This window comes from Amphiprion ocellaris, chromosome 22 (assembly GCF_022539595.1).
Source record: "Amphiprion ocellaris isolate individual 3 ecotype Okinawa chromosome 22, ASM2253959v1, whole genome shotgun sequence".
Lineage (NCBI taxonomy): Eukaryota > Metazoa > Chordata > Actinopteri > Pomacentridae > Amphiprion > Amphiprion ocellaris.
Window position 1 is genome coordinate 17,374,279 of NC_072787.1, and position 14,945 is coordinate 17,389,223.

At 40.3% G+C, this 14,945-nt stretch overlaps 2 protein-coding genes across 2 annotated transcripts in view; one reads left to right on the plus strand and one right to left on the minus strand.

Annotated features, from left to right (window-relative positions):
• The window catches only part of LOC111582925 (sodium/hydrogen exchanger 9-like), a 70,480-nt gene extending 60,855 nt beyond the window's left edge, over positions 1-9,625 (plus strand). The window contains exons 15-16 of the mRNA XM_055007269.1: positions 6,880-6,985; positions 7,061-9,625. Coding sequence (XP_054863244.1) covers positions 6,880-6,985; positions 7,061-7,237 — 283 coding nt within the window. The 3' untranslated portion in view covers positions 7,238-9,625. The remainder of the gene's footprint in view (positions 1-6,879; positions 6,986-7,060) is intronic.
• A 628-nt stretch (positions 9,626-10,253) lies between these two features.
• On the minus strand, positions 10,254-13,028 carry chst2b (carbohydrate (N-acetylglucosamine-6-O) sulfotransferase 2b). The gene has a single exon (XM_023289546.3). It carries the CDS (start codon positions 12,463-12,465, stop codon positions 11,068-11,070), a length of 1,398 nt encoding a protein of 465 aa, XP_023145314.1. The 5' UTR covers positions 12,466-13,028; the 3' UTR covers positions 10,254-11,067.
• Positions 13,029-14,945: the final 1,917 nt, after the last annotated feature.

A 14,945-nucleotide genomic window follows, 5' to 3' on the forward strand; every position in this document is an offset into this window, starting at 1 on the left:
AGGCTGTAGAGTTAAATTGAACCAAGAATATATTCAGCTTGGTTCAGGAAACAATTTGTCACTCTGGATTGTTTGACTTGCTTTGTAATTGCAAGAATGGCATTCTATTTTCTATTAAAAATGAACGCATTGTCATTATATGTCCAAACCATTTGATGGGTCCACTGGGGTCCTCTGAATTAGTTTGGTTTTCTAATTTAGTTATTTGTCAAAGCTAAACTAAATTAGTTTTGCTCTTCATGTCTTCCTTTGCATGTTTTACTTTTAACTATGCTTGTCCTGGGACCATTTTTTCATTTTTCCATTAACCACACTCATAAGGACTAGCTTTGCTTTGTTGAGACAATTTGCATGTATTTCATGAAACCACCTGGGAAAGCTTCAGAACAGAAGAATAGTTGATAATTGTCAGTCCTGGTACATGGTAGTACATCTGAATTAGGGGTTTCATTATATGGAATTATCCATCCATATGTGTAGTTTTATAGTATTTTGCAACCATGAATATGAATAGTGGAGGTGTATGGAGGGTTTCTACAGTCATGTAGAAGATAAACATAATCACTGATGGCTTTTCATACTTTTTCAGTTGACACATTTGACCAAATTGACAAAAATAAAAACATCATTATATTTTAAAACCAATGCATCTGTATACAGTCTCCACACTTTTCAGTTACAATTGCCTGAAAATCAGTATGAACATTTTGTGGTTGGTTGTTTGTGGTTTTATTGGTGAAATGCACCTCTATGAGAACAGCAGCTGTAGTAAAATAGTTCCACAAAAAATGTTCTAGAATAAAGAGCAGGTACTGGATCCAACTCTAGTTCTGTGAGTATGTGTGTGGCCCTATAACAAGCTTCACTATTGGTTGTGTGGGTTGCCATGGAAACCCCAGGTCACCACTTGCCTCCATCCCTGCAAATAGTTTTCTTTTTTCAATTCAAATTCTCGTTTTTATTTCTGTTTCCGTTAACTAAAATGTATTTTTTTAACACTTATCTTTAGTTTCTGGTTAACTATAATAACCTCGAGCTCAGGTTCAATGCCATTTCTCTCATCATCTGACAGATTAAAACCTAAATAGAATGCAATAGAATAGATTAGAATTCCTTTATTTGCACAGTGTGCAACTAAATTAAGCAGCAGTCCTGTCAGTGTGTTCATATAATCAGACGTTTTTTTAAATCACAATAAGAAATGTGCAAATAACATCTAATAAAACAGTGGGGTAGCTTATTCTATTAAAGATAGCTTAATTGGCATATTAAAAAGTATGAAAACAATAGTGTATCTGATGGTGCACATTGATGAGCATATACAAAAAAGTGTCTCCCTCAACTATCTTGCAAAGAATCATTTTTGCTTCAATGCTTTTTACTACAACATTGTGGAGCCTTTCAAGATAATCTCGGTGTCCACTAGTATTTGAAATCATTCAAAATTATTTAAATCACTTATCTGACTTCTCTTTCTGTAAATGAGTCTTATCTTGTGCCACCCATCTTTGAACGGAGCTCATCGTGCTCAGAATGTTGTCTTTAAATTACAGCCGGATTAACAGTGACTGAAAAGAGTAAAAGGAGAAGCTCGTGAACACAATATACACCACAGGAAACACAAATCGATGGGCGAGGTCTCGGGAGAACAGCGCTGCTCTGCTCTATTGCCGACTGCTATGAAACAAATAATCCTCAGAAATGTGCGTCTTCATTGTTCCTTTCTGTCCTCACAAGTCCCCGTGTCCCTGCTGCTGAATTCCCTCCTCGCAACACGATGTTGCTGATTTTCACAGGATGGTGTTGCAGTGAGAGGCTTTGCCAACAAACGTTGTGCTTCACATTACAGCTCAACACATTTGAGCTCATCCTCCAAAAGCAGTTAATTTTAATGACACCTTTTCCCCCCCAGTTTTCTGTGAATTGTTTCCTCAGAGAAATAATGGATTTCACTGGAGACAAAGGTTGAATTCAGGCTGTTGATACACAAAATGTAAGAAGGGTGGAAATGATAATGACACGTGTTCCTTCCCGCTGCCTTTATCCTACATGGTGTGTTATAAGTCTTGCTGCTGCTGGGAACATTGATTCAGGTGCAGCTTTTTCCTAAAAAAAAACCATTGCAAACGATTGCAGTGTTGTCAATTTCTGCTTAAACAGAGCAAAGAAACTGCCTGTGCAGAAATATCATACAGATGAAGATGTTTTTCCGCCAATACTTGATGAAAGCAGCTGATTTTATATAGAGTTTTATAGAACATAAGGTAGATTCAGCAGTTACAATCAGACTCTTCTGCTTTTCTCTTGTCCATACTGAAACAGCCTGGAAGTTAATACACTGTGAACATTCAACTTGTGACATTTGCTTTCACTGATGCTCTCATGACTTGCAACACAACGCTGAAATCTGTGTAACCATAGTAACTACACAGACATGCTCCTACCCTGTGGCCATAGTTAAAAGCCTGCATAGTGGGTTAATTTGCACATTTGACAAAATGTGCGCGTGCAGTGAGTCTTTTTTAGCGTGTATGCATGTAAATGTGAGACAGAGGGGATGAGAGAAGCCGTGCACAAGATGAAAGGAGTTCCAGCCAGTGTTTCCTATTGATGAGAGGCGAAAAAAGCACATTATGAAGATGCTTTGAAGTGGACCAGGTGAGAGGAGTCTCAGCCAGGGAGTTGAGCTCCACCTTAGCTCGCCGGAGTCTCATCCGAAAGGCGGCTTCCTCAGCCGTTTCCCTGTCAGCCTGGCTTTAGGGCTCATTAGGACAAACATTTTACTCCTTTTATGCGCTCGTTCTGATGGACATCAAAGCCACGTTTGATCTTCCATGCTGAAGCAGTTTGCATGCCGTGGTGTTCGGGCTGGAAACCCATGTTTTTGTTTTGAATCTGGCATCCCCGAGGCCACCCGTGTTTTAAAAGATCTGGTGTGGCTGTATTACAGGGATGTGGCTCTCAGGATGTTATCTCTGTTTCTAGTATTATATAATATACCACAATAACAGCATAGACAATAGTACACAGAAAGTAACAGTTAGAGGGCAGTGGCACCTACTGTAAATATCTGCTGCTGTATTGTTTGTTAGACGTTTATTACTACTCATTATGCACTAATTTCAGAGTGGTGAAACCATGAATATAGCATTGCATTGTTGTATATTTATAACCAGTGCATTCAGCTATACACAGCATTTAATTGTTGCAGCTAGTGAGTAAAGCAAAGCAAAATTTAATGTATTTTTAGTTGCTGTTGGATACACTGTTAAAACAAAGCATTAAAGAAAGGTTAAATGACTGTAATCAGCAGCTGCCAAACAACAAATGTGCAAAACAGTACATTTTTAAAGATATTTTCATTGTATGATTTTCCTAAATTATTATGATCACACACTTTTAGTAAAACCTATAGACCTAAAAGTTCTACAGTGAAGTTCTTGCAGGTTTTTCCTAAATTATTTCAGTGTTATTTTGGAAGAGAAATAAAGTGCATGTCACCATTAACTTTAAACCAAAACACTTAAGTTTAATTTATTCAGTTTCAAATTTGCAATGTCAACCAATTCTTCATAAATAATTCTGAAGAACCCCCAGGAAAAATTGAAAATGTGTGTTGCGATGTGACTCGTGAGCTGCAACATAAAGTCATGACTGACAAAAAGTAACTTTTTTTTTTTTCAATAAATCGATATCTTCAGTAAATATCTGGGGGATGTAGTGAGACAATAGAAGCAGTCATAACAGCATGGTGAGCTCCAGAAGTAAGAGCGTGGTGACAACACAGGACTGGATGCATCATTGTACTATTTTTTTTAAAGTCTATGCAGTGTTTGCTCAATTTGAATCCAGAATGATGGATCTGAATGTAGAAAGCCTTTATTTAAAGAGCTGCAAGTTTAACTGTTGGGTTGTTACTTTATGGATAATATTTGAGTGTGTTTCTATCCAGTTTCTAACATTTACGTTACTATAAAATTGTAGTTATTTTACATGAAATTAGGAGTTTTTACAGTGTACATCAGTGCAGTATTTGTAAGATTTTCAACTATTTTGCGGGTAAAATAAAAATCTGCATCCTCAGTAATAATCACAGCTGTCAACAGTGGTACTTTTTTGTGGATTGAAGGAAAAAGCAGAAGAATCCTGTGATGACTTTAAGTTTTTTTGCACAGCCAGTAATATGCATAAAAGGAGCCAGTATTTAAAGGAGGCTTACTGACTTTCTCACAGAGTTAGAAGAGGATATGAGGCAGCTGTTAGCAGTCTTTTAGTTTCGGTTAGATAAAGACTGGAAGTAAGAAGGAAAGCAGCCTGGCTCTGTGTGAAGGTATAAAGACCAGGCCTGTCAGCACCACCGAAGCTCATTTAATTACTGTTTGTTTAATTGGCACAAAAAACATTTATGTGCCAGACTAATTCCTGGAACGACTTACTGCAGTCTTCACCGGTCTCTCTGCAAACTCAAGGTGACGACATGACTTCAGGAAGTCCCTGTAGAAATAGGAAATACTTCAACAGTCAGACTAACTGTTTCTGTGTTTCCACTCTTTATTTGAGACTATCAAAACCAACTGCTTGATTGTAGCATCATATTATTAGACAGAAATTAAAATTCTCGTAATTCTCTGCCAGATAGAAATATTTCCCGAAACATCCAGCTGCTCTCTCACTGGTCACAAAGTAAAAAATTCTGCAAAAAAAATATGTTTTATTTATATCTCTAAAACACAGATAAATGTTGTTTTCCTCTACCATGCGGAGCAAACAAATCAGTCTATTTATCTTTCATCCGTTCAATTTATTTTTGATGTTTATTTTGCTCACTGAAGCGCATGTTTTTCATTTAATCTTGCTGTATACTAGTACATAGGATAAAATGGACCTGTTCGAGCACACATATGTACTGAAGCGTGCTGTTCGAGCAAACATACTCCACCAACTCTGGTGCTTTTCCACCGCTGACGAAAGGTCAGGAAAAGGTGACGTGTGGGACGTGTTGGGAGGGAACGATGCTCGCTGCCATGGTGGCTGAAGCAGCAGTTGGGCTCCTACCCCCACACAATTACTCAGCACTTTTTCCCACACACATTTGTTGACACACACACACACACACACACATAAAACCTGACACCGCTGTGGAGCAGAAAGCAGAGCTCGCAGTTATAATTACCACCCCTGTCTACTAGAATGCCAACCTAGAACAGGAGGACACCACGCCGACAGGAACTCGCTCCTGCACGTCCCGTGAAAAGTCATTATTCTCCTCTTTTTTTCTACCTCCTTATCCCTTTTCTCTTTCTGCCCCTCATTTTATGACTAAATCCTGTTAGCTGAATGTCGCCCCTAATTCCAACCTCTTGCACATTACTGATAACAAAACTAGAATGTAAGAGTTGGCGCCCAAATTGCACATTAGATCATTTCTCTCTTATTTTGTGCTTTTGCCAGAGGATTGTGTATTTGTGTTCCCCCTTTATAAATCCCACATTGTTCATTACAGGCTCAGAGGTGCAAAGGGTTGCTTTTGTCCAGGAATGATGACACCGGTGAAGTATGGTTTTGTCTGTTTTCCGAGGCACAAGTAGGGCAGAGCGTGAACTCCTGCAACAAAGGAACTTTTTTTTTTTACTGTAGTGGCGACAATACAGAATCGAGTGCGTACAAGATGAGCTGTCACCAAGCTACTGGGTGAAATCTGGCCTGAAAAGAGCTGTTTGAGGGAGTCATTGTCTTCATGAAGTAGCCACCTACCATCACAGCTGTGTGTGAATTTGAACCTCCTTCATCTGCAACACTTAGCATCTAAAAACAACCATATCTACTCCTGCTCTCATCCAAACTTTACATCAACACTTTGGCATATTTATAAACCGTTTCTGACCTTGCCTCGGGTTTCAATCAAGTGTTAAACTGACCTATTTACCTGCAACAAGTGCACGACTGATACCTTTTTTAAATTTAATGAGCAAATTATTTTTATCTCCATCTAACCCTCTGTTAGTCGCCTCTTGTGCCCGTTCTTTTATTACTTAAGACAAGTGCTCTACAGACAAAAGCTAGTACATGCCCGTTAAATATGCTAACAGCTCGGGATTCTGCAACAAAAATAGAACAATACCTAAAGCTTGAATGACTAATATGCAGCTCTCTGCAGCATGTTGTCTTAGAAGTGGAAAGCTTTTGACTTAATGACAGTAAGTTGACAATTACCTCATAATACACTGTAGCTGCAGTATTGTTTTAGCATTATGTGAAATTGGTACAGTGATGTCAATCTGGAAAAAGACTGTCTATTTTTATCTTTTGTTTGCATTGTAAAAAAAAAAAAAAAAAAGAAAATACTAGAGGTCTGTTTGCAAAGAGTCCTTGAGCAACATGTTGATTCATGGGTATTGTGGTGTGTATTAGCATATAGAGTAAAAAAAAATGCCAGCAATCTTTGAACAGAAAAGTATTGTGGTTATATATAAATATATAGTGAGTCACCCTGAATGTAGTTCCCACTTTTGATGTATTTACATATGAAATAGTGTGCAGTTAAGCACTTTACGGCTATGAAATGAGTCACTATTTCTTTCTAACATGGTTACTAGAGTCTGATTTGCCCTCCAACATCAGAGACTAAAACAGAAAAGCTCTTCTGAACCTTTCTGAAATACATTACTAAAGCACTAACAACATGAAATTGCTAATTTTCACCCAGAATCTTACGAAACAGAAAAACTCTTAGATGTGCTATGGTTCCGTAATCATTATTACAATCATGGCTCAAGTGTCTCGAGGTCAGATGTCCAGTGGACTAAAAACCTTTTTCCTCTCTTCTGTTTACCATCATTGACACTCAAACCTTTGCCACAAGCCTTAACAAGGTTGCAGATATCTAAAGCCACTGCTGACACACTGCGGCCCCCCGCTGACCGACTCGCTGCCACAGTGCTGTGGTGTGTTTGCCAGAGTCTTCAGCAGCCCCCATGTGAAGGAGGTGAGACTCTTTGTGTTGCTGCATCCTGTGAATATCATCAGAGAATAGAAGGAGACGAAACCTTATTTTTTGCAGCTTGGCGTTCAGGAGCAGCCGGTTGAGATTGAACCAGAGGATTCAAACTTGGATTCGATAAAAGCAGAGAACCACCTCGCATCCACAGGAGGCGACTCTGGGTCGGAGCACCAGGAGGACCTGGTGGAGGGAGACCTGGGCCTTGGCACCGCTCCAGCTCACATCAGGGAAGCCTGAAGCTCCAGGATTCACCTCTAACCCCGTCTTATCTGCCCTTGTTGCCCCGACGCTAAGGCGTGGCCTCCCACGGTGAACCGGGTCACTGGTCAGGGCATCTGAAAGCAGCCAGCTGGGAGTCAGACTTAGTGAGGCTCCCCAAAGGTCACGCACCCCCCATGTGCTGACATGCATACAAAGACACACTCACACAGGGAGAGAAAACAATTACAAAGGCCGGTGCTGTTTCTGTTGCTCTGCTGATGCTTTTCTTGGCTTGATTTGATTCAAGGAATTTAATAGCTGAAATTGTAAGTACCTGTCTGACCCATGTGTGCAAAGTGCACTTTCACCCAACAACCAGGACTGTAATGGAACAGCTGTGGTTATAATGCAATATGTTAAGTCACATCTTAAGTATGAGCCGAGAAGCTTCATGCTACTTGGTTACATAACAGTTTGGTTTGAAGCTTTAGGGAGAATCACTCATCTACATATACTGTGACTGGATGCAACGGTCTTTCCCTTAATCAGCTAAAATGGTATTTTCGTGCCTACTTTGCGTTGCTCTTCCCCGGCCTCTTATTAAACTTTTATTGCACTGTTTTCCGCTGCACTCCTTTTAACTGAGTCAAATGTGTTCCGCTGAATTTATTACCCCCCTCATGTCATTTCACATCTTTGCTTATCATTCTGCACCACGCAAGAATGTCTGCAAATACTTAAGTGTATTAACAGCATTTGGAGAAGAGACTATTAGCATGTGAGTTTCCTCTGACTTCTTTAATTATAGATCGCACTTTGCTGCTCTCTGAGTGCATCATTATAAATCTCAGGGCCCCTTTTCCCTCGAGTGAAGCGGGGTGTTGTGTACGGCACAAACACAATCTGTGAAGGCTAGCCTTTGTGAATATGCAGACAGTTTGTCTGGTATTAATAAAGCCATTGTCCTTGAAGTGAGAGCTTTCCATTTTATGTTGTGAATGCATGGGTGCATTTTGGGAACGCTTTATGTTTGAGTTTTCAGTCGCTGCAAAAAAAACATCACAATATGTTGCCCTTATTTTCACATTAATGTTTGAATAGTTTTGTTGCGAGTAAATGAGACTGAATTGTAGCAGAAGTCCTTCATCATGAGCCTTCAGAGATGCTCAACTTTTTAGTCCTTAAAGGGGCTTAATTTATATTCCAAATGGTACAGTGTTACTAGTTTATATGTGATTTGCTGATTTTTAAAGCCATCATTAGTGCAATGAATCACCCCAACACAAAGCAACGCATTAGTCTGTGATGCTCAACAAATCAAAACAGTATCACCTGACGTTTCATAATCTCAACATCTTCCCTTCGATTCGCCGCAAAACTTATTTCCAATGTTTTCTTCAAGAACTACTCGCTGAAATCCGCCCACCAGGTGCAGCATCTGTCCCTGTGCAGGAGGAACAAACCGCTCACAACAAGGTTTTACAACTTCTCAATGCAACCTTGTCATTGTTAAAAGACTCGCTGGTGTTGAGCCTTTCAAGTGTCATTTTTTTGGGTATGTTGAGCATCACAAACTCAATGTTGTTTTCTGTCGTGGGAGAAATACTGCAAACCTCAGCAAATTGACACAACAAACTGGATTTATTGTGTTTTTTTTTTTAAATAAAGTGTCTCTTTAACTTCTGTTTTTAGCTTTGCATTCATTCCATATCAAGAGGTGGTTTGTATTTTTTGAAGTAAGAGTGTATGAGATGCTTGTCCATAGTCAGTGTATCACAATTAAATCATAGTAGATGGTGCTTAACATGCCCCCAGTTTAGCAAAGCAAAGAAGAGTAGCAGCACAAATGCAAAGCAGTGGACTGCTGTGGACGGCAGCAACAGAAAAGCATGAATTAGTCAACTTGAAATTAATTTTAAGCTTGCATTGTATTTAGAATATGACTCTATATATACTCTCTTCAAAGCCAACAGACTCCTTTAACAAAAACAGTAATTTCACCCAACAGAACATGAGTTTTAACATGTTAGTCTGGTTCCAAATGAACATGTTAAAACACTACAGTCACACTGTATCACAAAAGCACTTATATATCATGTTTCTGAAGAGAGCAAAGCAACAATTTCCATTCCATGTCACAAACAGCTTATTTTTTGGTGAATTAATCATTTTTGCTGCTGACCTCGTCCACATCAGTGCATTAATTAGCTTGTATGCTGATACTTCAATCTTTTTTCTCTTAACTAGCATTGTAACCATCATCTACTGTGGGCAACACATCAGCTGTGGATTAATACTTCACATCAGCCCTCTTTTAAAAAAAATCCCTTTAAAATGACTGAAGTTCCCATTTTGTTCCCTATCTGAGATTTTTTTTAAAGTTGTGTATCACAAACTTGAAATTAAAAGCGACTGAAATAATTATTCGCCGTCTCCGACTGTTACCCATAACATTTTCAGGTCATGTTCTTAAAGGTCCCCTGTGGAGTTTTTAACCGCCAGCAACGCTGTGTAGCAGCGTTTGTAGGTGCAAGAATCTTCAGGCAGGTGGTGTAATGCACATTTCTGCCACTTATCTACGGGTGGTGCTCATGTTAGTGTGCCAGCAAAGATGGAGAAGAAGAAGACTGCCAGGAAGTAAACAAGAAAGGTTTCAAACTAAAAAATTGACTGTGCAGTTACAGTTGGTAGGCTTCTAGGTTGCACACACTGCTTTTTTTAAACAGAATAATACTGAATGTGAACAGCAACTTTGTTCACCACAAAACTCCACAGGGCACCTTTAAATTATGTAGCAAACAGCATCAAATGTATGTCATCATTCCAGCACAATGGTTCTCAAATGGAGGGACAAGGCACCAGTCACTAAACTAAGGTATGTTTTGAATTATAAAGACAAAAATAATAATAACATTACATTCTTAGTCATTACAATACCGATTAAATCCAGGAGTCTTCAGGTGAGTGTTGCCTCTTTGCACTGTGCTTTGAGAACCACTGCTCCAGTTTTGACCATGATTGCGTGTGATGTGAAACACAGATGCATCAGCTGTCTTGTTAACTGTGAACTTTACTCAATGCAATATTCCCAGATCATGTGTTTTTATAAGAGCAAGCAATTGTAAACATTTGAAATGGTAGAACAGACTGCTCACACTGACACTGAGAGAGACTTTGCAGCTCCAGCGTTATGACATTGTCCACAGTGCATGATATCATCCTATGAGGATTCGGTGAACAAAAAAAAAAAAAGCAAGAAATCCCCTGTTTTGTTTTGTTTTTTGTTTTGTTTTTAAATCTAGAAATAGCACTACTGCTGTTCTGATGGCACCTCTACCTATGACACATCAACAAACCAATTCATTGATTGTCTCTGACTTCAACCAGATCTTACAAATAAACATTAGGGTTGAGGGGTTTTTTTCTATCAGTTGTTTTTTTTTGTTTCCTTTCATCCACTATTTTCACTTTTACAGACAGTATGGAGACTGAAAAATTTTTGTAAGATTTTGAACATTCAAAAATAACCCCAAAACATCCACTTTGAAGTGTCATCATAACAAGATACATGATTTATACAGTTGCTTTTTTTTTCATAGTTGCAGCTTCACTATTCAAGTCATTGTTCACAGGCCTTTGCATTGTCAAACACATCCAGTGTTCCAGTAGAAAAGAAGTGGTCCCTTCAAACACGACCGCAGCTCAACTGAGGGGAACATGATACATTCCAAAATGTGGCCAGTGGAGCTCCTCAAACACTGATTGAAAGTAAAGCTTTAATTCCACAATAAGAGGAAACGGCACTCGATGCAAAAAAAAAAAAAAAAGAACATTAAATTAAAAGGTCTTTGGTGGTGAGGATGTTTTCACAGTTTGGAGTGTGTCAGCAGTGATTTGCTCAAGTCCTTGGCCTCCCCGGCTGTTCTCACTCTTTCGTACCCTAGAACAGACATGGCGTGGTGGCAGTAGTCTTCCACTTGTTTGATCTGTTGAATGCTGAGCACTGTTCTCCATGCACTAGCAGCTTGTGTGGCATTCCTGGAGGAGACTATAAATGGCTTAGAGGAGGAACTGGAGCCGCTGGTCATGTTCAACGCAAACGACTCGATGTCATGGTTCGTGGTGAGGTTGGCAAAGCGGTAGATGTTCCTCAGGGTCTTGACCGGGTTGTCGACCAGGTCCTCGTACCGTACGGCCATGTACTTCCCCTTCAGCCAGCTGGGTGGGTTTAAGGCAGTCCTCAAAGTCTTGGAGGTGCGGTCGCAGATCACTTCCATGGCTCCGATGGAGTGGTAGTCTGAGCCATCCTTCTTGTTGGCTTTGTGACCAGGATCCACAAAAGGTATCCTGCGAAGTTTAGGGTCCCTGCTGCGGACCACCTGTAAATTCTCCCTTATCAGGCCATGTCTGGACTTGATCCTGGAGTTGGCCACGGCCCGCGGGTCTCTGACCAAGTGTATCACCTTCAAATCCAGCGATGGATCCTCCATGAGAGGAGCCAGCACGTTTACGTCCAAAATGCGCACCCCTTTAATGACTATGGTGTTATATTTGAGGCACTCCTCCTCCAACAGTCTAAGGCTTTGAGGGGGGCACTTTTTACACACCTTATCATCCACCATCCCCACCACCTCCTTCCTGTAGGCTGAGCAGAGGGGATAGGAGCACACCACTTTGTTGAGGGTGGCCCCAAATAGTCCTAGGGAGGTAAAATTCTTGCCCCCGGGGCTGTTGTAAAGTTGGAAAACAGACAGATCACAGCGGTATAAGGAGCTGAGCATGTCCCTGGCTGCCCCTTGTAAAGACACCGCATCACCGGGGTACAGTTTCTGCCAGATGTGCCACATCGGCTCGTACAAGAAGAACACTTCAGGATTTTGGTTAAAAAGCTCCCCGAAAAAGGACGAGCCTGACCTCCAGGTGGTCAGAACGTAGATAAGCTGTCTCTTTTTAGCCAGAGAGGGCCTGTACAGGAAGCGAATGTCAGATCTGCTCTGATAAGTGGTGCTCCTCATCTGATGGTTACACTGCTGTGGCTCTTTAGTCCATTTATAATTAGCCAGGTTAAGCATAGTGAGGACCAGCAGCAAGAAATAGGCCATAAATAACACAATCCTCTTCCTGCGGAGCACTTTCATCACGATCCCTGGCTGTGCTATTATCTTGGTATGATTCCTGTAGGTTTTAAGCTTCCTCCCAAAGCCAGCATCCTTCTCCCAAGGCGCTGTCAACTTCAGTGGTGGATGATATTGTTTGCCTCTCATCTGTACCCTCGGAGAGTGGCTCTCACCACTGGACAAAGCTCTTTACATTGACAATGCACCAACGCGCTCTGTAGTGTGTGTATAGGCTGGACTGGGAATTTATACCCAGTTGAATAAGAGCTGATTAGGTAATATATTCAGCACCAGTTCGAAAGCCACAACACGATTTCGCCTTTTCACTGCACTGCGCAATGTTCTTCATGGGAACGGTGGATGAGAGGAACGTTAAAGTTGTCCATGGCGAGCGTTGCAGTGATTCCGTGGGTGGCCCCCGTTCAAAACAAAAAGCAAGGAGCCTTCATCATTGTAACAGACGCCCTGTTTGTCCATGTTCAGCGGAGGCATCCCTGCGCAGTTATCATCTGAGGCATCCTTGTGAACGCAGCCTGGGAAGATTCAGGCATCGCAGACGGAGAACGCGGTCACGATTTTTACGCGTCGCGGCTGAACCTCCAAATCATTCCGCATCTGCCGTAACGGGGCAGTGAACCGGCCGTATCCGCGGCGTTAAAACATCTCCCTCCCCGGCGCTGCTTCCTCCGCTCGTTCAACTAATACAAACTGGTCCGATTCAATCAGAATACAACAAGAAAGACCCGCCTTCCCGAGGAGCGCATTGGCCCGCGTCGTGGCGTCGTGCGTCAGCGAGCTGCGCCATTGGACGCGCCGCCCGTCCGTCTCTTTGCAACCTCAGTAGTGGCTCCCACAGATCTCAGTAATGGTAGACCGTGGAAAATTATGCTGTTGTTATGTTTCGGACAGATCTACCTCACTATCTGCATCCATGCAACCGCGCTCCACCATGCTGTTTAGGACATCACCCGGTGGAGGGATTTGCAGGATTTTCTGGTTCAGAAAAGGCACAGCACCAGTCAATTCCATTTATTTTTCTTCAACATTAGTGTTTCTTTAAACCCATCGTTTTTAAGTTGTTATTCTATTATAAGTCCTGTCTTTACTCCTATATTATGAGTGTTCTCTTCTCAGTGCATGACTGCAGGGAAGAATCAATATTTTTAAATTAACTGTATTTGTTTTCCCCACTGCTGCCTCAAGAGGGTAGCCCAGATCTATAAGAAGAAAAAAAAAACCCCAGCTCATACCATACAGAAAAATGCTATTATTATTTAGAGGGATACCATACACATACTGTAGAAAGCATCTATTCTGGTTAGATTACCTGGGGAACGTTTTTTTGCAATAAAATATTAAAACCCAAATAAATAATAAAGCAGGACCGTAGAACATTGCCATGATTTTTCATTGGACGTATTGGAAATAGTCAGCAACAGATGACAGACCCTCGTCTCAAGTGGAATCAGCTGAAATGTGACGTTTGACAGCTGTTCCACCAGGAACTGGCAAGTCCTGGGAAGCTGTAAGGCCATGTGTTTGAACAGAGGAAACCACATGCTCTGCAGATTGAAAATCATCTTTCCTAAGAGGCTTGCGTGTTCGGGATTACAGCCTCGCACAACTGAAAGGCGATAACAGATTGAATCAAAAAGGGTTGAGCCCTTTGACCCCATAGGCCTGTAACATCCATACTGAATTTAGTGAATTTGTGGCATTGTGTAGTGATTTTATTGTACTTTATTTCTTGTATATTGTGTCAGCAACATTCTGAATAATAATTATTGTTGTTACAGTACAGTTTATTTACTGTTCTTCACAGGACACCTCGGCCAAAGAGCTTAGATTTAATATATTTTGAATTATCAGGCTGTACAGTGAATAGTTTGGTTGCTGATCTTACTAACCCCATAGATGTTTTTGTTGTACTCATCCAATGCGGCTGTTTACAGCACAAAGCCTTTGTGCAGACTGCCCTCTGCTGGAGCACAGTGTTACCAAATCTCAAAAGTACTCATAACATATGTGTGTATATATATATATATATATATATATATATATATAGATAGATAGATAGATATAGATATAGATATAGATATAGATATAGATAGATAGATATAGATATAGATATAGATATAGATATATAGATATAGATATAGATATATAGATATAGATATAGATAGATAGATAGATAGATAGATAGATAGATAGATAGATAGATAGATAGATAGATAGATAGATAGATAGATAGATAGATAGATAGATATTTCACTCATGCAAGTATAGTTAGTTAGAAATTGAGTGAATGGGATAAATTTATTTTTAAACGATCATTAAATTTATGAGCTTCACTATGAATGTTAATTACCGGATGCAAAATATGGATTTACTTACTTTATTAGTATAACATTTTTTCTTAGATTCACATAATTCTCTTTCATAAATTGCAAGAGGACACCTTATTACCAGAAGAGCAAAGAGTCATTATGAATTCAAGATATACTGGACAGAATATTGATATGACTTATTTTCATTGCATTCCAAAATGCTTACTCCCTCTGAGTAAGTTTGTGTAATCACGCTGTAAAAATGGAAGATGTCAAACAATTTTAAAGGTTTGATCATGT

Excerpts from the sequence above, each read along its gene's own strand:
- chst2b (XM_023289546.3), bottom strand. The coding sequence starts at position 12,465 with ATGAGAGGCAAACAATATCATCCACCACTGAAGTTGACAGCGCCTTGG.